The sequence below is a fragment of the Carassius auratus genome, unplaced genomic scaffold, assembly GCF_003368295.1.
Source record: "Carassius auratus strain Wakin unplaced genomic scaffold, ASM336829v1 scaf_tig00036091, whole genome shotgun sequence".
Taxonomy (NCBI): Eukaryota; Metazoa; Chordata; class Actinopteri; order Cypriniformes; family Cyprinidae; genus Carassius; species Carassius auratus.
In genome coordinates this window covers 137501-165000 of record NW_020526286.1, presented here as the reverse complement: position 1 = coordinate 165000, position 27500 = coordinate 137501, and the positions used below count along the sequence as shown (strand labels likewise).

At 37.4% G+C, this 27500-nt stretch overlaps 1 protein-coding gene across 1 annotated transcript in view; it reads right to left on the bottom strand.

Moving 5' to 3' along the window:
* The window catches only part of LOC113082450 (tetratricopeptide repeat protein 28-like), a 149753-nt gene that overhangs the window by 36681 nt on the left and 85572 nt on the right, over positions 1-27500 (bottom strand). Inside the window, exons 5-7 of the mRNA XM_026254088.1 lie at positions 16753-17260; positions 3664-5005; positions 1-183 (exon numbers count right to left, since the gene is read on the bottom strand). The exon at positions 1-183 is cut by the window's left edge and continues 341 nt beyond it. Coding sequence (XP_026109873.1) covers positions 1-183; positions 3664-5005; positions 16753-17260 — 2033 coding nt within the window. The remainder of the gene's footprint in view (positions 184-3663; positions 5006-16752; positions 17261-27500) is intronic.

Below are 27500 nucleotides of genomic sequence, written 5' to 3'. Positions count from 1 at the left end.
TCGCGGGCGATGGCGAGCTGCCGCTCCAGGCAGGAGATGGCCTGCTCATAGTTACCCAGCTGGCTGTGCAAGCTGCCCAGTTCTCCGTACGCCTGAGCTTTTCCTCCACACTCTCCCAGCTCATGCGCCACCACCAAACGCTTCTCAAAACACACCAGAGACTGCTGAAGGTTCCCCATCGCCCTGACAAACACAGCAACATTATACATATATACTAAGAGGAAATACTTTGATAAAACTGAAAAATCTGACTGGTTGAGACACATTGTACAGTAAATGTATAATCGCACAGCTCTTTATATAAAGCTGGATATGTAAGTATATATACTGTATATACATACAGTAGGACTCATGTACAGCGATTGTAATGTCTCAAAATGTAAAGTATATTGTCACATTGTGCTAAATATGATTATAAGTATTTAAGATATTATAAGCATTAACATCATGGTTTTCTGTAAAGCTGCTATTGGCCACAATGTGTATTGTTGAAAACACTATACAAAGAAATTTGACTTGACATTGTAAATAAACAAACAAACAAACAAACAAACAAATATTATGTATAACAATAATATCTCAAATTTAATTTCTATTTCTTCTAATATAATTCTAAATTATTTTCAAAACATTTTAAACACACAGTAAAAGAAGAGAAGATCCAGAATACTAAAAAATATGACTGTCATGTTGTAAGTTAGTTAATAATTATATAAGTTCAAATTTGATTGATGTTTTGTCACGTGTGTGCATATATTTGCAACTTTAGTAAATTGTAAAAAAAAAAACATATCAACAGCAAAAGATAAAATATGACAATATCTAATCAATAATTATTAATTCTAAACATTTAAATGAAATTACTTAATAATAAATAAATAAATCAGTTATATTCCAAAATAACTTTCTTTCTCTATAATGTATTTAATTTTAACTAAATATTACAATTTATTTTATTTTACAATAATTTTACATGTATAGTATAAATTAAAAAGAGTAAATCCAAAATACTGAAAAACAAACCTGATCGTTATTATATATAATTTAAAATATATACAAATAATTATATATTAATATTCAATTGATGTGTGGTCACAAGTGTCCATTTATTTGGAATTTCCTTTTTTTACTACAACAATTACTACTAATATTAATTCCAATAAAATGACTGTTATTAGAATTAAATTGTTCTGCCAAGTAAAATAGTTTAAAATAGTAAAATAGCAGTATTGTAGATACCTTAGTGCATTAATAGACGATTCAAGTGATGTCACCGCTTGCATATTTCTTCCAATTGGATTTTAACACTTCAGTGATTTTACTACGGTTAAATCTGGTTTATTGCTTTATTAGCATGCAGTGTCTCTGCTTCCAGACTGTGGTATAATCAAATAGATATAAGTGCAATGTACATTTCAATTGGACTCTAATAAATTCAAGAATGTTTACAAGCTGATATCAAATTTACAGAGCGAATTGGAGATTTATGCATTCCTTCTCACATGAAACAGAATCTCGAAATGCAGTCTAGTTTAATGCTGCTAATATACTGAATGTGAGGGAATCGCGAGGGACGGCGTGCTTTAGATCGATATGAGCTGTTCCAGAAACAAAAAGGTGGCAGGATGGAGCCAATGCAACTTCATTTAGAAAGAGAAATGCAGTCCATACGTTTGGGAGAGTGCGTTTGAAACTGCCTTTGGTTACGGCTCTCTGTGGAATAACAAAACCAGGCTTAATTCATACAGGCCAGGGACTCGCTCACTACTTAGGTAGCATAAAGGCGATGCATCATTACCCCTTGTTGTCCTGTCAGTTGAAATTACAGCAACATCAGTCTTGTTGAAAGGCACTGCCTCATTTCAATGTAAATGAAACAAATAGCTTTTAACGCAGGCCTTTAATGAGGTTCTTGTTGGATTCCTCTGCGCTATCTAAGGTAAAGCTCGTCTCCACTGAGGGGAGTGCAAGCGCATTGTCACAACTGACAGTGTAATTTACCTTCCCGTTGGACCGCGGGAAGGACGGGGGTTTGGGTTTAGATGAGCTTGGGTCGTTGCGGGCCCGGTATGAGTTTTCTTCCCACAATCCTCAGCGTCGCGCTTTGACAGGGCCCTGCAGCAAACCATTCATCATATTTCCATGCCCGTATACTCGTAGGTAAGCAGAATCCGCTAGGGTTTGAGATGGGAGCTGGATCGCTTAAAGGGCTGATTGGATGTTAATTAAAATGGATGTGTGGCTGATCACGCTGAGGATGCTGGGTAGACATGTATGGATTGCATCGCTGCCCACAGAACAGCTTGGATTTTGGAGAAATCAAGCTAGTTCATTTTAGAATGAAGACTTTTAGACTAAATTTAATGCTATTACATCTAATAAAAGAATATCAAACAAAGATTTGTTGCAATAAAATAAGTTTGTTGAAGACCAAAAGTATTATGTAACTTTGCATTAGGTTTGAAACAAGCATTATCATGCAAACAAATCTTTAAATAAGAGTTTTCAAATGAATTCACTATTCATTTTGGGGTGAACTATCCCTTTAAGTAAAAAACTGTATGAATGGCATTTTGTTAGATAACAAAAAATATCAAACCGGGATGTATTTCACTAAAAGAAGTTTGCTAGGTTTGAAATTAAATCATGAAACAATAAATCTGCTGTTGAAGACAAAAGACTGTTGCATGTTGTGAAAGCGTTCAGCATCTGCCTGTTGACCTCATGGTGTCAGTCCTCATGTCGCCTGATACAGTTAGTGCCTCTATCAGACTAAAGCATCTGGAATAACAAGCAGCCTGTTGCATCATAACGAGACTCCACAGCTCCAGAGTGCTAATAAATCATTCACACTATGTTAAAAAAAAGTAATCTTATCAAGTCTAAGAGCATAGTACACTCAAGTACGACTAGTGCTTTTGTACATTTTTTACAGTGATGTCAATAATTAATTAGGCACTTGAAGGTATACTTCACCCAAAAATTACAATTGTCAGTTTACCTCATCCTCATGTGAATCTAAATAAATATTAAAGTCAATGGGGTCCAGTGTTGTTTTAAATCCCAGTGACTTCCATGGCATGAAGAAAAAAAAAAACACTTTTCAAAATGGATCAAAAACAACTTGAAAGCAAATCATCACAAATTTTAATTCTTGGTTGAACTATCCTTTTATATCACTTAAAAATGTATGAATAAGATAACAGAATATCAAATCAAGAGGCATTTCACCTTTTTTGCTAGGTTTGAAATCAAAACATGTACATGTCTATATAAATGTCTTATTTTCCAGATAAAATATATAAATAAAGAAGACATCTTAATGAGTTCTTAAGATTTTTTGACTTGTTTTCTTTTATAATATTTGAATTTCTGATTTAATCAAAAAGCAACACTGCATAAGATATTAGGTCTTGTTTTTACGGAACATGCCTCTTTTACATGTCACTTGTAACAATATGTAACTTGTTTAATTTTATAAACCAGTTAAAAAAAAGTGAAAAATCTCCCAATGAAGTCAGTATATTCAAGATACAAAATATGAAAACAAAAAATCATTTGTTTGCAGATGCAACATGGTTTGATGTGGTTTGATCTAAGTGTCATTTGTGTGTCAAAGTACATAAAATAATAAATAACACAAAAATGAACATGAATTCTTACCTGTGTCCATTACCAAGACCTCTGTATGCCTTCTCCTGGTCCTGCATATGGTTGAGGCTCTGTGCCACAGAGAGATACTGGTCATAATACTTAATTGCCTCTTCAAAATCTCCCAGCGAGTCATAGCAGTCTCCCAAGTTCCCATAAGCACGACCACGGTCCAGCACGGCCTCATTGCCACTGAGCTGCTGCAACATTGCCAACTGTTGCTCAAAATAGCCAATGGCTTCCTCCATTACTCCCATGTTCATTTTCGTAATGCCCATGTTACCGTAAACCTGGGCCTCAATGCTGGGGTCCTTCAGTCGCTGGCCGAGCTCAAGCTGTTCCTCGTAGCATTTAAAGGCCATGGTGTACTTTCCAAGAGACATGTAGACGGCAGCGAGGTGTCCATGAGCCTGGCACTCTCCCTGGATGTCGCCTTGCTCCTGGTACACCTCAAGTTCCTGGGTGTGGTACCCTAAGGCTTTGTCATATTTCTGTAGCATTCTGTAGGCGGCGCCCAACGCGGCATAGGCATTTGCCTCCATCTTGCGATCCTTGACTTGGTGTGCCAAGGACAGCTGCTGCTCGTAAAACTTGATGGCCCCGGGAACGTCTTTCTTACAAAGGAAGATGTCTCCAAGGTTGCCCAAGGCGCGGAATCGAGCCTGCGAGTTGTTCAACGATTGCGCCAAGGAAAGAAGGTACTTCTGGCACTCCTCCGCCTTGCTGTAGTCTCCAAGAGCCTTGAAAGCCAGGCCCAGATTACAGTAGGCTTTGGCTTGACTTAACTTATCGTGGAGGTCCTTAGCAAGTGCCAGATCTTGTTCATAGTACTTCACTGCCTCCTGGAAGTTTCCCAGACAGTAGTGTGCATATCCTAAATTGTGGCAGACCTTACCTTCGCTCTCCATATCCTGCAAGTCCGGGGAAAGCCGTAGGTATTGTTCATAGTAGGGTACAGCTTGGGGAAACTCTCCCCGAGAACAGTGAAAATTACCCAAGTTGCCCAAGGCACGAGCCTCACTCTGAATGTCCCTCAACTCTCGAGCAATGTTAAGATGATTCTGGTAATGTTGCAAGGCTCGATCATGCGCCCCTAGAGCCTGGTACGCCACCGCCAGGTTACCATGCGTAGACGCCTGTGAGGCACGATCGTTAACCTCCATGGAAATCTGCAGCTCTTGTCTGTGGTAGCGTACGGCCTGGTCAAAGGCACCGAGGGCATTGTAAGCATTTCCCATGTTTCCATACGCTCTTCCCTGGGCCGCATAGTCATTTAGCTCTTGGGCAATGGATAGATGAGCCTTGTGCAGCTTCAGAGCGGTCTCATAGTCCCCTTTCATCTGGTAAATGATTCCTGTAAAGAAGAATAGTTCCATTCAGTCGAACTGTGCTTATCATGCTTCACAGGATAACTGAAATGGCTTTTCAATATCTTCAATCTCTCTTCATCTTTTAAAGAGGCTAAAGATTAAGCGTACATTTTAAAAACATGAACTACAACGTACCCAAAGCAAATCAATGAACCCGGAAAAAAGGAAATAAGATATGAGATTGCCTAAAGAAATATCTTTTAATTAAAAAGGAGATCTGATCCGATTTGTGTAGTCTCGACTCGCTTTCAATCAAAGTTCTGCGCCCCAAAGATATGCCAATATGAGGCGATGACAATCAAAACAGCCAGATCAGCTCAGTTCTGGGAGACTTCTTGCAAATTTTGGGTCCCCCTAATGTTGCCTGACCACTTTTCCACAAAATTATCATTACCGTCATAACATTACAGTCCCACATCTCCAGTTCCAGTACAGTACTTGGGGGGAAAGTAGAGGATCAGGGGAGGAAAAAGGCTAATGAATACTTCTGATGGAAAAAGGGTTTGAGGGCACCAGCAATGGGAAACTTTAATTGTGGTCAATACCAGTTGGCTTCCACATTGTTGTATGCTTTAACCAGGTTTCATTTCCTTTGAAACTCAAAGCTAAGTATTGGGAATAAGGAAAACTGCTGGGATGAGTGAAAAACAAGATGTGTTACTGGGGCAAAACTGGGAAGTCTGTGGAGACCATTTGTGTAATTGTCAGAGATTCCGGCTGACCCGAAAATTTGTCCAAGGAATAGGATGCCAATGAAAACACACTGAAGGAAAGTAGTCTGCGAGATAAAAGTGTTTTTTAGAGAAATGTGGAGCCACTGTTGATAGAGTGGCTTGGCATCTTGAGGGAACTCATTCGGCTGCTGACTGAGTCACAGGCCATAAGTGTGTCCTTCTGCATGTGTGGAACATAGTCTGTATAAAAACATGGATGTAGTGTCCATGATGTCACTCATAGGCTGCCAAATAGTGTTTTTGAAGCCTAAAGTAGGTGGAGCGGGTCGTCGTCATCTTGGCAGCACATCACAATGCGTCATTCCCAGATAATTGAAAATTGGCAAAGAGGCGGGAGTTGGTTAAGTGGCCAGGCCCTTAATTATGCAGAAATGTAAGGCTTAATATAATTTAAACGGATGAGTTATAAAAAATATTCATCCACCACACAGTTGTCATGAAAGGCAAAATTTGCTATATAGACCAGACTGTAATCTTTTTTTTCTGATGTAAAGTTTTTTAACATAGGGAGTTTATGGGATTGACTCCCTTTTGCAGCCAGCCTCAATCAAGCAGGCAACTGACGAATTACAGTTTAAGTCACTTCAGTGTTGGCCTCATGAGAGAAAGCAGTAGGTTGCCGCTTGGTGTGGAAGCAAGAGTCGATGGGGGGGTACCAGAATGGGTAAGGGGTTGCCCATCTGCTCAGTGTCAATACCCATGTGCCAAGGCAGGATTACCAGCATGTGGTAAATCCAATTAGATCCAGTGCCAAGCTGGTATCCTGACACTGAGGGCCCATTAGAGCTCCTCTCTATTCACAAATATTTCATCTAAAATAGCCCCAGTCTTCAGTGGCTAATTATCAATACTTAACCCCATGATTCTTCATTTATCAGCGAGCAAAGCTTCAGACAGATGCTTGTTTGAAAATGAATCCTTTGATATGTGTGCAGTGAAACGTGCCAGGCACAAAACCTTTGATGAAAGAAACAAACACTTGCAATTCTGTTTTTAAATGAATGGTCCTGCTTGTACTTTTAAACACTTTTATATTGGTCAAATATGACCGCAAGGAACGCTAAACTATAAAGACCTAAAAATCTTTCTTGAGCTAAAAACAGAAATGCTGAGTTGAACAATTCTACACTGTCAGGAGTATAAATAATCCTTTACTATCTGAAAAAAAAAATAACAGAAGGGACTGCTATTAATTTATAAACAGTAGGGAGTGTTTATGTGCACAAACTACATAAACTAAGGGATAATTTACAGCAGTTATTCTAAAACTGTGGCATGCTGAGAGCCCCCTGGTGGTTTGCAACTTAGCTTAAATATTTATAAAACTAAAAAATTATGTAAAATTGTATTTATATACTTCAAAATGTTCAGATTTTATAATAAATAAAAATTAAATAAAATAAATAAAAAAATAATATGAAAATATATTAATATATTTTCACTTACAGGGCAAAAATATGCAAATGTTCTCATTGCAAAAAAAAATTATATGTATTTATATATATACGCATATATGTATGCACAAAATGCAAAAGCATGATAGCACCCCTTTTGACAGTCACACCACAGTTGGCTTTATCTTCATCATTTCGTATTAAGAATGGGGTCACGGATACAAAACAAAATAGCACCTCTTTGATTGGTCAGTTAAAAGGATTACACAGTCACCTGCGGACACTGCAGGAATGCATATGGCCTCATCATTAAAGTTAAATCCCCAGAGCAGACACGCAGGAGAGGGTAGGATGAGACTGGGGAACAGGATCTCAGACTGATCGGAGGTCAGTGAAAAGGTTAAAAACTCCTCAGCGTCGGCTCTAAGGGGTGAATAATAATTGCAACGCTGCAGTATTTGGCTAAAGAAGATGCCAGGCTCCAAGAGCCTCTGCCTACATTGACAGAAGTGGGATTTTGATGATGTCTTTCCAGCTTTGATGCCCTGCTATGTGGAATGAGTGATGGGCAGCACTTCAAACTAACATTAAAAATACTTCCCTCCCCAGGCAGTCGTTTCGCCTGAATGCATGTGAAATGTAGTAATTCAATCTTCAAATGGCACAATCTTCAACCCCAAATGACTGAAACACCATGTTATTTTATTTTTACTGAGAATGTCCTACTTGAACTCATTACATAGCTGCCACTTTTCAAGCGTTCCCGCTCCATAAAGGCTTTGACATTTCGAATTAATGGACTCGCCTTCAAAGCTCGACTTCCCGATGAGATTTTGACAACTAAATACAACCGATCAAACCAGCAGTCATCAGATATGAGTTCAATTCTTAATATAGTATTTTTAATAACATTTACTCTGATTTCAAGTCAAAATCATGTCATCATGACAATTTTAAAACATGCAAGAAAGATGTTAAGTTGAAACAAATAGGCTGTGTGACCATAACTCACATATGTCTATCAAATAAGTAATGAGCATATAGAGCGCAAGGGCTCAGATGTTTTACATTTTTTTATTTTTATTGTTTGTGTGTTTAATTTAATTTAATTTAATTCCCACTAAGATTATATATATATATATATATATATATATATATATATATATATATATATATAATAAAATAATAATTTGTAAAATAATTAAATATATCATATACAAAAATGTAAATATAAAAATTATTAATTACAACAAATATAAATAAATAAATAAATAAATATTTGAAAAGTTTAAATTGTTTACTTTGACAAATTCTCACTAAGAAGAAAGAGATGAACCAATCAGAAAAGTAGATGGGGAAAAAATGATGGTAAAAACAGGAAATGACAATTGTGTCAGCCTCACTCCCTATTTCACAATAAAATTTAAATAAGTTATATTTTGTTTTTATAACCTAAATCAATGCAAGATAGCAGTTTTATAATCTAGTATTGTTGTCATCTGCAATGCTCCATGGGAAATAAGATTAATTTTGCTGCAGGTTTGTCTTTTATTTAAATTTTCAAACATGTTTTTGCTTCAAAACAAAGTTTGTGGTGTTGTGATCCGTTCTGCAGCTGGTTCCAGGCCGCAGAAAATGCAGAAAAACATTGGCTACTAGAAACGACCCCTCTTCATGTCTTCACCTCAAACACACACTTTACTTATTTAACGGGAAACCAAAATTGTACACAAAGTGACTGCAATAAGAAGCGGCTGATGGAAAGTAAAAACATAATAATAAGTACAGCTGTGTTTCAGCAGGCTTGTCAGTTCCACAGCGATTTTCCTTTGCTATGATTCCTGTCTCTGTCTCTCAAAACCATTCTCCCGTCTTGTCTCCTCCCATTCAAATGCGAATGCTAACTAGACTTGATAGTCTGCCCTATGATGATTTATAGCTCAGAGCCAGTCTTGAATAACCCTAGGGAAAATGGGGACAAACAAATGGCAGACTTTGAAGATTCTTGCGAGTCTAGGGTCAGCTTTGTTGTTGCTTCAGAAGAAGAGTAAAACAGTTGAACACTGCGGCTGGCAAAAGTTTGCCAGATGCATTAATTTTACATTAAGCATCTTCCAGAAAACGTGTTTATCCTCTGCTTCCACTTTTAGCTAAGCAAAGTGCTTTTTTTTTTTTTTTACCAGCCGCAGATTGTTGATAAACACCCTCTTAAAGTCTGAGTAACGGGAGTCTGGCTTTCGGAATTCTTTGGCGTTTTCAAACCGTTTTTGGAATTTCCAAATATTCCGTTTCCTCTTTATCCCTGGTGGTTTTGGCGCACTATTGCATACTTGCATTGCCGCAGTTTACTGGAGACGGCAGTAAATAATGACTGACTTGGAAAAACAGGGTCTCAAACGTGACCGCTGGTAACAACTGTTAAAGCAACACATGACAGTCTTTCCACACTACACTTAACCCTGGGTTAATGCATTTTAACCTTGTGTTAATGATGCTTTTAACGGTTCTTTAAGCAATGTTTCACAGTTGTAATTTCAAAAAGGGATAAGCACCCTGAGTTATAAAACCCTTGACGGTGCAAATCCAATGGATTCTAGAATGTTACGGTGAGTTGTTTAGCAACAGATAACCAATCATTAACCAAACAGTGCTTGTCTATTTAATTATATAAATAATAATGTATTTTCTTTTGTGTCTCTGTTACTGGGTACAGTTTCTAAAGCAAATTTCCAGAATGATAAGCACACTTAAAATCTCATAAATATGTACATGAGCCCAGAATTTACCACAGTACAGTATGAAATATCTAAACCTGATTACCCAGAACTAAATAAGTACAAGCAGGACTTGTGTAATTTTAAACCAGTGTGGGTTTTCATTAAAGATAATGATTTACTTAAGTTCATGAGAAGCTATTCACTATATTAGAGAGAAGTATTAGTTCTACAGCTGCTCCATGGGTCTTTAAATGACTCAGAATATTAATTTAAGGTAAAAGAAATGAGATAAACCAACTAATATTCTGCCAACAGCAATGGAGCGTAGCGAATGGATATCAACAATGTGTAATGTGCTAAAACAAGAGTCGTGAGAGACATTTCCCACACACCACTAACTCTCCAGAAGCACACACAATGCTAATAGTATAGCCATGAACATTAGTATTGACATTTTACTATTCTTCTGTAAAAAAAAAAATCTTTACAGTGAAATAATATATTTATTTATTAATCATAAAAACCACATTACAATAATAAATGTAACAAGTAACAAATAAACACTGCAAACTTTTTTTAAATAACATTTTAAATTGCAAATGCTTTTTTTCCCGGAAAAATCTATTCAATTTGTCCCCGTAATAATAATTATAATAATAATAAATAGATTTTTGTTCACATTTTGCTTAATTGTTCCAGTAAAAAAATATAAGTAATTTCTTATTTTGTTTATTTTAATTGTATTTATTTTTTATCATAAGAATAAAAAAAAGCATTACAGTGAAAAAAATTACTAGTAGCTACAATAAAACATACTAACAATACTGATACCCTAATAGAACACAATACATACTGCTAGCCCTACTGACACACACACACACACACACACACACATACACACACACTGCTGAACCCACAAACATACTGCTAGAGTCACATACACACTCTCAAATGCTCATCTTCTCACACTTCTAACCGCGGTGTGAAGTGTGTGTTTATGACCTGTGGCTCTCACTGAGGAGAATAAAGCCTCTGGTTCCCGTCCACTCAGCACTATCACAACACAGATCAGATTCATGCTGCTCAGGGCTTAAATATCGCAACAACAACTAAACTCAAAACCGGTTTCAATAAAATATGAGTCGAGATGGAGCATTTACACGGGAAAGGTGGTTTGCTCTTGCCTTGGAGCAGAAGGAAACATGTTTCAGATGTGTTAGAGGGACAGACCTTTAAGCTTCAATACAGACTGAATGAAATATGATGAAATTATTGATCCTTATTGAAAAGTAATAGTACTTTCATAGTCAATACTATGAGGAAAGAAAACACAGTGATTCCAATCGTTCTACAGGATTGTTAATGCGGACTACTATCACTGGCATCAAACTGAAAAATAATGTGTGCTTATTGCAAAAATTATGGATTTATCACAGAAGTGCTTTTTAATGTATGACTACCCACCGTTTTAATAGCCTTGATTCTGTATTTTTACAATTAACTTTCCTCAGATTTTGAGAAAATTGGTCAAATGACTTACACATTACAAACGTTTGTTAATGGTACTTTTGTTGATGGCATGACGAAACTGTAATAATTATGGAAATTTATGGACAAATCACAAAAATTAGGGTTTTAAATGCACTTTTTTTAGTAGCCTTGATTGCATATTTTTCAAATGTATTTTCTTCAGAATTTGTAGAAATGTATTCCAATGTACAACTGAAATGTACAATGTACAAGATAAATTATAACCATTATGAATGGCTAAAAAATATGGACATGACTGCTCATTTTTTCAGTAGCCTTGATTATATATTTGACCAATTAGGAATTTGTCCAGAATTTCAGAAAATCAAATGACTTCAGCATTACAAACTTTTATTAGATGCCAAAAATATTTGCTTATCATAAAAAGGCAAAGGTACAAGATTGCACACTTAAACTGTGTTATGAGGAAATGATAATCATGATGCATTGTGAATTACCTATTATAATGAAACAGTATAATGTAAAATTATTGACTTAAAGTCACTGATTATAAGTATATATTTAAATTAAAATTATTTTAAATATCAAATGCATTACAAAATATGAAAGTCTAAATGTTTATTTAAATATAAAATTAATAATGAAATATTATATAATGCATTTATAGATGGCTTCAATTTGGCTAATAAACTTAAGTAAATTATTTAAAAAATAAACAAATAGACGGTTGAATAAAAGTAGAAATCATACAGATTTGTTGCGTTTACTCGAAAGGTTTATCTGTTACATTACAAATCAATTTCTCTATGGAGAAAACGAATGAATGCTGCACTCTGGTGTTGACTACATGACCTTTAGGTACATATTATAGATATCAATATTAGTAGCTAATAAAAGATGTCTGTTGAGCCCAATCAGTTTTGGAGTAAACATCTTAAACCTTTAATCAAACACGGCTGCTTTAGCTTTAAACATCAAAATCCACCTTAAGAGATCAGCGAGATCAATTTGTGCACTTCTAGGTCTCTCACCGCGCGAGATTGCTAATTTTATAAGCGCTAGCGGTGATTGAGAGAGTGCTGGGATGTTGGCGGTCCTTAGCATGAGTCTGCAGAGGATGCATTATTCACTGCGAGCACATCTCATCTTGCATCCTCTCCTACATCATTAGCTCTGAACAATAAACCTGTTCGCAGAGTAACAACCTCAGAGATGCTGGGACTAATCTAGTAATATTTATATCCCCATTTTAAACGAGCTCACCTGATTGTACTTGCTTCCAATACAAATTTATCACGGCTATACGCAAAAGGGGAAAGAAATTGATTTCATTTTTTTCCATGAGAGCTTCACAGGACATAAATATCACCCTACGGACTTCCTCGTGCTACTCTGCAAATTCATCAACACGTCGAGTTTGTACAAACAGAACAGACTTTGTCCTAAGCAATTATATCCCTGATAATACATTATATGTTAAAGACAAATGGAGGAGGGAGCTAAATCTGATTATCTCGGATGATAATTGGGGAAAAATCTGTAAGATACAATAGATAGCTAAAAGCTCAGCCGTATGGAGATAATTTGGTTGGAAGCATGTTATTAGGGTTTTTTTTATTTTTATTACACCAACACAGAAATGTTGCAAAGGGAGGGTGCTAGTTGTTTGAGATTGTGTGTGGATAGGAAAGCTAACCATTATCATATTTTTTTGGAGTGTCAGAAATTAACCCAGATTTGAGAAGGGATTAAAATAATTTTTAAAGCTGTTTTTGAGGTGACAATCCCTTTTAATTGTTGATCTTTATATGTTGCTAATATTTCTTTTGATGGGTGGAACAACAAAGATAAGAAACTGATGTTAATTCTTCTGGCAGCCAGTAAAAAAAAAAAAGTAATTACAAAGAAATGGCTAAAACCAGAGCCACCTTCAGTAGATGAATGGATTGACATATTACACAGTACACTTGTAAAAATAAAGGCCATAGAAGAACCTTTTTGTCTAAATGGTTCCATTAAGAACCTTTAACATTTGAAGAACCTTTCTGTTTCACAAAAGGTTCTTTGTGGCAAAAGAAGGTTCTTCAAATAAGAAAGAGATGGTTCTTTGACTGAATGGTTCTTTGTGGAACCAAAAATGGTTCTTCTCTGGCGTCGTTGTGAAGAACCCTTTGAAGCACCTTTATTTTTAAGAGTGTACAGTATATATGTGATGGAAAAGCTTTCCTTTTCCTTGAGAACCCAGATAGAAGATTTTTGCTCAATATGGAAAACATGGACTTAGTACAAAATTCGCCCAGACCTTTCTTGGTTTTTAAGAACGACAAGTAGCTTCCTTGTTCTTGTACATAGTTTCTGTCAAAATTAGGAAACTACAGAACATCTGTGTGATTATTTCCATGATCATTGGCAGACATGATGGGTTGTAATGCTGTCTTTGTATTGACGTGCATGTTTTTGTTTTATAGAAAAGAGGCATGTCCCCCTCAATAAATGCATGTATTTTTCCTCCGAAATGAAAAAAAAAGAAAAGTTATAAATGTTGCCATGGCAAATAACTAAAAAGTTTAGGTTCAAGTAATAAAAATAGTAAACCTGAAAATAAAATTAATGAAAGTTATATACAAATATTCAATTAATAATAAACCAAAACCTAAATAAACTGCAAAGACACATAACATTTCTACATAATAAAAAAAAAAAACTAATAAAAATGACAAGCACATAAAATTACTAAAACTAATAAAAATAACCACATATGAATACTAAAATAACACAGCCGACTAATGATAAAATGTGTTAAATATTGTATATGTTTACCTAATCACGATTCATTAGTTTTTTAGCATTTCAAGTTGTTTATTTACTGAAACAAACATTGCACAATTTGAAAGCCCATGTTTTAAGATGAATGGTTATGCATCGGCAGGATTAGTAATAAATGCATCAAGAAAACAAGTGAATCGTTTTAACTGGATCATGATACAAATAAAGATTAATCAGTGCAATAGTAATCAGTGATGCCATTTATTGTCTTTCTACTGTATTGTTAGTATATAAAACTCCTAGCCTTGTTATGAATGTTATGAACGATAAAATAATCCATGCATCATGTTGGAGAGTTTTGCACTCACATTTTCTTAAAAAAATATACAAAGCTAGTACAAAACCCCTGATTTCACTCCTCGAGTGCACTTCTGTAATCCTGATAATAACAGTCCTGTGGCAACATTTTTCTTTTGGGAGTTCATCTATTTATTTATCTGAGAGCACCAAGCGTTTCGGATCAGATTGATGGAGTCGCAGTCGGAGGGAGGGAATGTGAGATTGGAGCAATAAAAGTCAGAGTGAGAGATTAGATGGGCTTTGAAACACTTGGTTTTGATGGCTTCAATTTATCCAGCATGCGTCTCGCCACAGACCCTGCTGCATGAGGAAGGGACGCGTTCTAGATGACTGAGTCATCGAGCAGCTAAACTGCAAATAGAACCATAAATATTCATTCATGCTGTTGTTTTTTATAACTAGACAAATGCAATGCACAAAAGCAATCATGACTGTATATTTCAAGCTAATAGCATTATGTATTGGCCTTAATTTGTTTTCTTTGGGAGGCTTTGAATTTTAATTTCTGCCAGCTTTATGTTTAATTAAAGGAATGAAAAAAGTCATTATTTATTCAACAAAAACAACTTACATTTGTACAGTGTCACTCTATGGAATATTTCCTGCTGAAAAGGCCGTCTTTAACCAGTCTTTCCTGATAATCTTACTGGGTTTAAGGTGGTTTCTCAGCTCAAACAGCGGGTTAAGTTGGTCCAAAAGTAGCTGAAAACCAGTCTGACCAGGCTAGAAGACCAGCAAACCAGATCACCCTGATCATGATGAGATGAACAAGCTTTGATTGTTTAAAACTGAAATTTTCAGCAAATGATCAGTTAAATCTCAATTTGTTCCTCCAGTAAGGCTTTCATTTCACTTGTTATCCAGATCACTAACTACTTACATAGTCTGTATTGGAGCTTTACAATATGAATCAATATCAAACCACTAGTCTAAAATCTGATGGTTTTAGCTGGTTTAAGTTGGTCTTTCAGCTTTTGGGGACCTGGTTTAGTTCAAAAAGTGGCTGAAAAGTGGACAAAACCAGCTTACAGACCAGTCCAAGTGGACCAGAAGACCTGCAAACAAGATCATCACTGATCATAATGGGGTGCATCATACTTTAATTTTTAAAATTTGATATTAGAAGCAAATAATTACAAAAAAATTTCCTTTGACTTATTCACCACACAAGTTGTACTAAGTAACAAGACTATGATATAAGACCAGGAAACCATATCATCACTGATAATTATGGGATGCATATTGTTACTTCCTGTAAAAAAAAACGCCAATCTTAAACCAGTTTGAACTGGTTTTCCAATTAAATTAGTTGGTCCAACAGTAGCTAAAAAACAGACTAATTAGAACAGACTGATTAGAGGGCCAGCAAATGAGATCATTGCTTATCGTGATGGGACACATTATATTTGGTTTTTAAAATTGAAATTTGCAGTAAATGATAAGTTAAATGTTTTATTTGTTCCTTCAATAACTTGTTATACAGCAAACAAGTTGTACTAACTACTTCATATTCCTTGTTTGAAGCTCAATGATATGAATTGCTATCTAATCACCAGTCTTAGCTAGTTTGCTGATGATCTTGACTGTTTAAACTGGTCTCTCAGCTTGGGCAGCTGATTTAGTTGGTCAAAAAGTAGCTGAAGGCCAGCTAATAGACCAGTCTAACCAGACTAGAAGACCATCAAACCAAATCATCATTTGGTTGAATAATCAGTATTTAACTGATTATTAAATTTAAATTTTAAATGTTCACGATCAATGATCACAACCAAATCATCATTGATTGTGATCATTGATCGTGAACATTTAAAATTTACATTTAATAATCAGTTAAATACTGATTTGTTCCTTCAACAAGGCTTTCATTTGCACACAAATTGTACTGACTACTAACTGCAGTTTAAGAGTTGACCTTAGATGGTTTAAGTTAATCTCTCAGTTTGGGCAGCTGGTTTAGTTGGTCCAAAAGTGGCTGAAACAGACTGACTTTTTGGAGATCAGCATTGTAAATTATTGTCAATTTTCAATATATGGCAAAGAGCAGCTTGAACCAATGTTGATATTGTTATCTCCTGCTGAAAAAGGCCATCTTAAACCAGTCTAAGCCAGTTGGCTGATGATCTTGGCCGGTTTAAACTGGTCTCTCAGCTTGGGGAGCTGGTCTGATCAATCTGACCAGGTCAAAAGTTCACCACCCCAGCTTGGGCAGGTTTAAGATGTTTTTTTTTCCAGCAGGCGGTCTTTGTGAAGAATGTAATCCAATCCTCACCCAGGTTTGATGAAGCCCTGCCCTCTGCGGCACGGTCCTTCAGGCCTTCTGCAATGTTGAGCTGTTGTTCATGGTACTGCTTTGCCCTCTCCAGGTCCTGCATGCATCGGGCAGCGTGGCCCAGCCCCGCGTATGCCCTCATTTCGATGCTCTTCTCCTCAAGTTCCTGTGCAAGCTCCAGCACATGCGTGTGGTAGGACATGGCCTTGTCGAAGTTGCGGTGGTAGTGGTAAGCACTTCCCAGGTTGCTGTAGGCACGTGCCTCCTCGCGCTTGTTGCCGAGGCTCTTGGCGATGCTCAGGTGCTGTTCGTGGCACTGTACGGCATTGTCAAAGTCACCCATGGCGATGTAGACAGCTCCCATGTTGCCTAGCTCCCTGGCCTCAGAGAGCTGATCCTTGGACTGTTTGGCCAACAGGACACACTGCTTGTGGCTGGCCAGAGCATTGGGATAGTCGCCGATGGCCGTGTACACGTGACCCAAGCTGCTGAGGGCTGAAGACGCTGCCTGTGGAGAGGAATGAGAGAAGATGCATAAGCCATTGAATATATACGTTAAAAAAGAGAAAATGGCAATGCTAAAATCTGATAGGGTAAGCCTTGTTTGCTGTTGTGCACCAAAAATGGTTCCTCAAAACACTTCATTAAAGAAAATTGTTTCAAAATTGACTGATGCTGACGGGGTGTATCATATTTGTATGTGTAAATTAGAAATTTGCTGCAAAGAATTGCTAACATTTTGATTTGTTCCTCCCATAAGATGTAAATTTGAAAAGTTGATATTTGAGAGCAAATTTCATCTTAAAAAAAAGCTATTTCTCTAAAAGAGCCTCATGGATGGATTTTTTGTGTGTTTTTGTGTCAGTATTTAGGCCACACCCATGCTAAAGCAGTTTTTGTGGATAGTTTATGTCCTTCCTGTGAGGACATGGTTATCGCCACATTGTGCTCGTGGCTTGCATTCTATTTTTAAATGGCAGTGAGTCATCTCAGCTGCTACCCATCTTGGCCCTTCTACTTCGGGGTGCAAAAACATGATGATGTGCACTGAAGGACAGCAAGGTGATGTTGCAGGAGCAGTTCCACTGGATGAATTCCCATGGATCACTCATTCCTCCAATCGCACATGCTCTCCGATAGATTTTCTGAGTGAGTTTGAGAATGCAGATTCAGTGCGGATTTGATCTCTCATTTGGGGTTCACAATAAGGATGAGTTGTCTACCGCAACACTGGAGGGCTTATACTGCTATTGGACAAGCTGCATCCGCTCTACATGCCATAGCTGTTCTGCAGGTGTTCAGACCAGGGTCTGCAAAAGGGTGGTCCCAACCCAGAGCATGCAGGAACTATGTTCGGCAACTGAATATGCCTCTGGGGAGGACGAAGTCCACATTAGTGGTCCAGGACTGCCACCTGTGGCTCAACCTCTCAGAGATCTGGGATGCTGAGAAAGTGTGCTTCCTCAACACCACGATTTCTCAGGTTGGTCTCTTGGTGACACCGTTGAAGAATTCTCCACAGTTAAGAAATGGAGGCATGCCTTGGCATAGGTCAGGTTCTACCCCTGCATCCCCAAAGCAGCAGCCTCCTTTTGTTCTTTGCCAGGGACCGCAACAGCCTGGGGTGGCAGTAAAGTCCGAACAACAGCCAGCCACTCGCAGGAAGGTGGCTCCCACGTTTGACAGTGACTTCTTTGACAGACCTGGCAGACAGGATAGTGTGCACCCTTCTGTAATTTCTGCTTTGCAAAGCGGGTACATTGAATGTAGTTTCACTGAGACTGTTGCCAAGGTGTCTGGATGCTTGGTTAAGCTCCCCAGCCCATTCTGCTCAGCTATGTGATTTAGTTTGCCAGGCATCTGCCAAAGTTCAGTGGCATTCTGTTACCTCAGTGTGAGGCAAGAGTGCTGCTGTTCTTCAGGGGGAAGCTGTGTCCTTCCTGGATGCGACAAAGGGTGCGATAAAGCCTGTCCCCCATGCTGATATAAAAAAGGTTTTACAGCCCCTACTTCATTGTACCCAAGAAGGTTGATTGGCTCAGAACAATATTAGACGTAAGGGAGCTGAGCCAGGCCCTTTACAAGCTCCTGTTCAGAATGCTAACCCTCAAACACTTGTTAATATGTGTTGGGTATCGAGATTGGTTTGCGACAATAGACCTGAAGGAAGCAAGCTTTCATGTCTCGATTTCCTGTCTCCTCGCATCTTCATGAAAGCCGTGGAGGTTGCCCTTGCAAATATGCATTTTTCCCGGTGAGCCTAACTGCACAGACACACTGTGCAAAGTCAGGGAGAACATGGAACAACTCTTGTTTATGCCACATTATTGGCCCAGCAAGACTGCTGTGGTAGTTGTGCTGTTGGCATCAGCTCACCCCTGGTGAATTTCCCTGAGAAGGGACCTTCTCTCCCAGGAGAAAAAGCATGATCCTGCACCCACGCCCAAATCTCTAGAACCTCCATGTTTGGTCCCTGGACACGACCAGGAGGAACTCAGAGGTCTTTCACCTGAAGTGGTGAATATTATTATCTGTTCATATTCAAATAATGGCATTGTTTCATATGGTGCATTCAGATAATTATTTTTTGTGAATTACCACTCTGTGTGAATTGAGTTCAAAAAACACATCACCTTATCTTATGTGATAAGCATTCTGCACATGCTGCTGACATAAACATCACTTTCTATTAACGAATAAAAATCATATGTATACAACTATAACAGCACATAAATTATACCTAACCCTCATTTTGTGATCTCTGCATAAACTGAGGATGATCAAATCAGTTTCATTATTCCTTTAACTCTGGTATGATTACTGATACACATGACCTCTTGCGGCGTACTACTTTATTTTCTATTAAACAGTGATTAGATAAGCAAACACAGCTCTTATCCTCAAAACATATGGCAAAGTTGTGTGATGTTACTGAATATCCTATTACACAGCCATTGAGAATAGCATGTGGTGCAGAAAGCACTCTGCCATGTAATGTGTTGTGCTGCTGAGAACAAAACCAGTGAAGCCTCTCAAGTCAAAATCTTAGCCGTGACACTGATCTCTCACAAAATCCGTTAAAAATATGCTGAAGCCATTTCGAAATCTTTTTGCGGCAGGCACATGTTGAGATAGGACTCGAGAGACAAGGACTGTGTCCCATATTTACATACACGATTGGAAGCCCATTAGCAACAACCAACTTTCTTAAGCAGAATTAAAGTCGTCTAGAAGCAGCACTGTCCATAGTCATCTTGGTGATATAAGTAAGTATAAAAGCCCATTCACACCGAGAATGATAATGTTAGTCTAGTCTAGTGCAAGTTACAGTAAAACTGTGGAAGCTATGACATTAATCTCTTACTTACATTGTTTCTGCATTTTGCTGATTATGATCAGAGAATTATTGAGCGCGCACTCAGTGCTAGCTAATCTAAGCGCCTCTGATTGGCCATTGCATTCATAAGCTCAACAGAAACGTGTGATTAGCTAATGCTCAATGCTGAAAAAAAAACAACGTGTAAAAAGCAACCTACTGTAATCATGCAGGGCCATTTTTGCCCCAATATCTTGAATTTTGAAGAAATTTCGTTCGTTTTGGTGCCATTTTTCCCACAAGCCCCCTGTTAATTTCCAACCATGATGTGCTATGGTGAATCGATCTGAGGAAGACCAGGAACATGTACCAGGAACTCTAAACTAACCTTGTTGAAACTGCAGAGATGAGAGGGAGTGCTTATCTGTCACACCTGCTGTATGTCAGTGAGGAAGCCTTCCAGAACGCTTTAACCTGCTGAGACTAAGTCATGATCTCTCACACACACACACACACACACACACCACACTGCTCAGACACTAGCTCTCTTCCAAAAACCAGTGAGCTGCTAACCTAGACTGCATTTAAAACCACTTTTACCACACAGAAGCTGTTCCAAAAGTTGTCGTTTGGCAGAATTCAGCACATGCATTATTTGCAGAGAGAGCAATCTAAGAATGCATTGAAATAAAAGTGGCTGTTTGGAATAGCAACATAACATGCTACTATTACTATTACTTCTTTAGCATAGTATGCAAATGGCAGATTAGGAAAAAATATATAAAATTAAATGTAAAATAGATTTACATCTCAAATAGTATAGCTAAAACCATTGACTAATTAAAAATGGACCATTTTAGCTACTATTTGCATGTTCTGTGCAGTATCAAGTTTATTAGATTACCGTTCCATTAGCAAAGCACCATAAAAACATCAAACTCTGTCCATTTCAGTTAGCATGCAGCCTATATAGACAGCAGACAGCAGTGCAGCTCACTAGATTCTGGAACAGAATTTGTATTACACAATCGCTTGACAAACAACAAAAGACAGCAGGTCCAACTTCGGCCTTGACGCTACATCAATCAAACTATAAACAACGATTAAAACGCAACCACATGTTCGCCGCTGATATCAGCTCTATTTAGGGAGTAACAGTGATGACCGCTGTCTCGATGAAGTGCTGGGACGGATTCCCTGATAGAACAGAAGGTAAAACGCTTGATTTCAAGGCACATGGACAAAAGACAAACCTGGAGGGGTTCGTCCAGCCCAAGGCCTTCAGTTTCTCAGTGCCGCCTGGAACCAATTACCTCCAGCCGTAAAAACGTCCAGCAGTTTGCCTGAGTTAAAAGGCTCCGGGACATGTTACACGGTGAGGCAATTACCTTCCATCAGAAAAGAGGGCCTCTTATGATCACAGATATACTATCGGGCCCAGCAGGCAACGTGTGTCCTGTTTAAAGCCACAGCTTCATTTCGGGTCAGTTCTGGATCTAAAGATGATGGGATTGTGGAGGAAGCTCCTTTTTCAGGAATCAGTTAAACATAGTCAATCATTACACTCTTAAGAAACTGAAATGATAAGCTTTTGTGTCTTTTAGTCGATGTCAACAACTCTGAGGTCATTGATGTATTAGGGCTGCTCAATTATGGCAAAAATTATAATCATGATTATTTTGGTCAATATTGTAATCACAATTATTTAACACAATTATGATGACCAAAACTTTATTTAAAATATAGTGATAAATATCAAATATCTGTTTCCTGTAAATAAGGTTGACATCTACATTGCAGAGGCCAGCGGAATTTCAAACAAACAAAAAAAAGTCCTCAAAATTATTTAAATGATTAAACTGTCAAATACAACAGAATAAAAAGATACAAATGAAACAAACTGTGCTTTAATGGGTTTTTTAATGCAAGTATCAAGCAGTATGATTATTTCATTTATTCATTATACTATTTAATGTCTCATTTCAGTTTTAGTTTGGCTCTGATGTGTATATATTGCAGTTTATATGTTTATATAGCCGCACGGATCCAAATTACCATTACATGCGCATTTCATTCTCAAGTATTTATGTTCATTTATTACATGACAAATGAAGATATATATATATGAAAAATCACATTTTTGAGCTATAAGATGATTTGTCATGTCCGAGTTGTGTTCCGCTTGGGGCTTAGGTTATAGCTCTTCCTGAGGAGCAGCGCAAGTTCTCTTTCACGCTTTTAAAAACATGAATAAATATACTTCGATAAATCAAGAACGTCCCATTTTGCAAATGTCACGTTACATGATTTTACTAATTTGCCTTTGAAATTGGGCTTTTATGCATGAACGAAATCGCATTGCTGCAAAAGGGGGCGGAATGGGGTGCAATAATCGTTTTATCTCGATTATTGTATTTTCATAATCGTTGGAGGCCAAAATCGAAATCGAATCATTTTTTTCCAATTAATTGCACAGCTCTACGATATATGCTATTGTAAAGGAAAAAGATATAAATCAAATTACATTTTTAGGGTGTTTCCAATGCTTTCCTCCATGTTACAAGACATGAAGTGAGGCTGCACCATGCTGTAATGTAGAATAAAAAACACTGGCTTTATGGAGTAAATATGTCATAATACACAAACAAAAAACAGTAGTAGATTTATTCTGGTCTTGTGGATTTGTTGACACATAATGCATCCAGCTAACCAGAATAAATCTACTGGGAAATTCTTGAATTACCTGCAAAACTGTGAATCTTCAAACAAATCTGATTGGTTCTCTAAAAAAGACTGGAATTTAAACCAAAAACATAGTTTACATCTAAATGCCATTAAAGAACCATATTAAAACTTCTAGTTTTTTAGAGAACACATCCATGTTCTTGAGTCTTAAAGAACCCGGGAACCAAAACACTGATTTGAAGAACCACAACTACATTTTTACTTCCAAAACAAAAATACAGCAATCATAAATGATTCTTATATGAACCTGAAGAAAGGAGCCATGAAAAGCATTTTTAGTTTTTTTTTAAAACCCTCTATAGATATTCCTATATCTCCAAATCCATAGAGCATAAAAAAGAATCTTTATTAAATCTCTAATTCCTTAAAAATGTCTATGCTTGAATATTTTAAAGAACCAAGACACAAAATCTGAAGGACTACTCTTAATCACTGTTGGGAACGTTACTTTAAAAAAGTAATTAGTTATAGTTACTCACTACTCAGTTCCAAAAAGTAACTTAGTTAGTAACTGAATTAATCTGTAATAAAAGTAACTCGTTACCAGGGAAAGTAACTATTTGCGTTACTGTAAAAAAAAAAAAAAAAAAGTTGCTGTTTGTCAAAGAATTATTATTATGTATTTATTTTTTTTGGAGCAGTTTTCACAAGTCAGATAAAATAGTAGAACAGACAGGTGTTCGTACATAACTTTCAATATTTATTGCACGTCAACAGACAGCAAGAGTTTTATCCTGCACTTCAAGTATTATCTTTGTAAGAAAAGTGTTTTTGGCCACTAGCTTTGTAGATGCGTGTGTCACATATGTACACATTAAATGCACGTTCTTGCCTTTGACCACAATGAATTTGAAGTAGTGCTTATATCTCCACCTTCAAAATGCCAACTTTTCATCTGATTGCTCCTGAACTCGCCATTTCTGCTACTGCTGCTCTCGCGTGCGTGTGTGTGTGTGTGTGTGTTTGACGCCGCTGACACATGACTCTTCCTTAGCCAATCATAATCGCTTATCTCGTTATTAACCCACCTCCTCATTCGCTGTGTGAGCCAGGGGTGTGTTTGGATTGCATAGTTTATTAAATCAATGTAAAGTAACGCACCGCATTTAACGTCCAGTAATGTTAACGGCGTTATAACGACGGGAAAAGTAATTAGTTAGATTACCCGCGTTACTGAAAAAATAACGCCGTTACCTAACGCCGTTCTTTTAAACGCCGTTATTCCAAACACTGCTCTTAGTATCTAAAAAAACAACAACCTTGTAACCAAAAATGGTTCTTGGTATGACTCTATGGTCTAAGGAACCGCTGATAAACCTTTATTTTTAAGGGTGCAGCTGAACAAAAGATCATACTGTGTGAATCACTGACGGCTTCGGATGACACAACGAACCCTCACACACCCGATGTTCACTCCTCAGTGGACACTGATCAGCTCCTGTTTCTTTTCTCCCTGATTTCATTAATTATTGTACAATTATGCCTTGTAGCACTGTTGTTGTGTCCTACAAATCAGCTATTCATCTCTGGCCTTGCCCACAGTTTCAGATCTGTGGAACAGTTTCCTTGGAAACCCCACTGGATTTCTGTTATAGGGCTGTTCACTGGGAGAGCCAATTTTCGATAAAGAGGGATTTTGCACCCCCTCTTGCTGATTTCTCCAAGTCAGCGGCTTGCATGTGTGTGTGTGTGCTGGCGCAGCACGGATTCGCATCTCAACACAGAGAATGACAGGAGAGAAACGAGTTCGCTTTTATTCTTCAGCCTACTCTCTCTCTCACACACACTCCTGCCACAACGGTCTCAAAGGTGGACGAGTTGACAAAAACCTTTGTTCTTTGTTCAGAAGTGAGGTCATGAGAAAGTCGCGGACATCTTAACTTCAATAAAAAGCGTCTGTGGGGACGTCTTTGAACTGATGCTACAGACGATGACCTCAAATCTACAGAGGGAGCGTTTAACGAGCCTTCAGGAACAGCGGACTGACATCACAGCATCATGAGATGTTTCCTTCAGAAATAACCGCATTAGGACACACTGTAAATAACAAAGGTAAGAGTGGGGAAAAAAACCCAAAACGAGTAACACAAGACAGAAAAAAAATCACAAATCTATTAAACCAATGACACATTTCTTTAAGAGAGCATTGAGATTGAGAGGAAAGTATTTAAAATGATTTACTAATTGAATGAATTTAACATCTGCAGTGCATACCCAAAAACTACTCTTCAATACTTCTTCTACAGAGCAATGAAATTCAATCGAGGGGCTAAAAGAGATTTTAGATGTTTCTCCTTAGAAAAAGACTACAGAAATCGAATGTCTTTTCTAGAGCTTCTCTATATTGTATCGACTTCTGTCAGAGTTGAATAAATCTAACCTTTCACTCTGAAAAACTACAAAGAGATCTCTTTAATATTGCAACTGTTTTTTTCTACACAGCAATCGGATTAAATGGAGGTGCCAAGGGAGGTTTCACAAATCTCACGTCTTTTCTAGAGCTTCTCCATAATGTCTTGAATTTTGTTGGAATTGAATGAATTTAACCTCTGCATCCTCAAAAACTATTCTTTACCAGTGTTTGGAATAACGGCGTTATAAAGAACGGCGTTACGTAACGACATTATTTTTTCAGTAACGGGGTAATCTAACTAATTACTTTTCCCGTCGTTACAACGCCGTTACCTTTACTGGACGTTAAATGCATTGCGTTACTTGGCATTGATTTAATAAACTATGTAATCCGAACGCACCCCTGGCTCACACAGCGAGTGAGGAGGTGGGCTAATAACGAGATAAGCGATTATGATTGGCTAAGGCAGAGTCATGTGTTTCATGGTAGCCAATCAGAGCCAGTGTTTTTACACACATGCCGGCACAAGCGCCAGCGGCGCCAAACACGCACACACAAACACAAACACACACAACACACACGCAGATTCGCAGCAGCAGCAGAAATGGCGAGTTCAGGAGCAATCAGATGAAAAGTTGGCATTTTCAAGGTGGAGATATAAGCACTACTTCAAATTCATTGTGGTCAAAGGCAAGAACGTGCATGTAATGTGTACATGTAATGTCTGACACGCATCTACAAAGCTAGTGGCCAAAAACACTTTCCTTACAAAGATAATACTTGAAGTGCAGTAAATGCAATTTACGTGCAATAAATCTCGAAAGTTATGTACGAACACCTGTCTGTTCTACTAATTTTAACTGACTTGGGGAAAACTGTAAAAAAATAAATAAAAAATTGACATATAGCAACTTTTTTTTTTTTTTTACAGTAACGCAAATAGTTACTTTCCCTGGTAAGTACTTTCCCTTTTATTACAGATTAATTCAGTTACTAACTCTTAACTTTTGGAACAAGTAGTGAGTAACTATAACTAATTACTTTTTTTAAAGTAACGTTCCCAACAGTGTTCTTTACTATCTCACTTGTTTCTTCTGCACAGCAGTGAGAATAAATGGAGGTGTTAATGGAGATTTCAGATGTTTCTCCTGAAAAAATTATAATACAGAAATCTAACGTCTTTTCCAGAGCATCTCAAGTGTCTCTAATTCGGTCAAAATTCTGTCAGAATCTCTTTAATGTCACAATTGGTAATTCTACACAGCAGTGAGAATAAACTGAGGTGCCAATGAAGATTTCCAATGTTCCTCCTGTTAAAGAAAGACTCCAGAAATCTCATGTCTCTTTCAGAGCTTGTGTCAGAAATCTATCATAATTGAATGAATAGGAAATTTGCATATGAATATGGTGTTTGGAGATTTCACATGTTTTCTAGAGCTTCCTAATTGTTTTTGAAATTCCGAATTCTGTCATAATTTAATACATCTGGTTATGTTTCATAATGATTCATTATGTTTTAGAATAATTTCAGCCGTTTCTCCTGGGAGATCTCAAATGTCTCTTCTAGAGCATCTCTATAATATCTTAAACTGTGTTCAGATTTGCCAAGAACCAGTCTGGATTCAACTATCTCCATATGAACTGAAACCTTTCTTATTAAATAAAATGATCAAGCGATCTGATCTGCTATCCACTATAATTTTATAGCTCTGTAGTGTTACTGTATGTCTATACTGACTCTTTTGTGTGCATTTTAAATCAAGTTTAGGAGAAACATCTGACACTAAAGCCTTCCAAGCTATGAACGAGCACCATTTGAGCAGTAATACTGTTCTCTGGGGCGGTTTAAAGACACTCACACTTTAGTGATCCTCAGGAGAAGAGGCAACAGAAGAAATCAATGCTCAGCAGCCCGTCTCTGAACTGATGGGTTCAAGTCGAATGCAATGGTTTGGCCTTTATTTGTGTGCTAGTAGCTCCATATAATCCAAACCATGAACATATTTGAGTATAAAACGATTGCAAATGGAGAAATCATATTTGAATGTATTCTAGAAGTGAGAAGCTTCTGCACACATAAGCAGATGACTGTTAGTGAATGACTACTCCAAATGTGAAATCTTAGAAAACTGTTGTTTTTGTTGTAGAAAACTCATTGTTTCTCGTCTCTTTCATCTAGACTTGACTCATCTTTGTTTCCCTAGATTTTTACAGCTGGACCTTCTCTTCCTGTTTTTCCCTGCACTCTCATTCACAAGCACACATGGATGTGCTCCTCTGGTCAACAGGATTGTTGGATAAATATACTCGGCTGCGTTGGGAGCGCTGCTATCC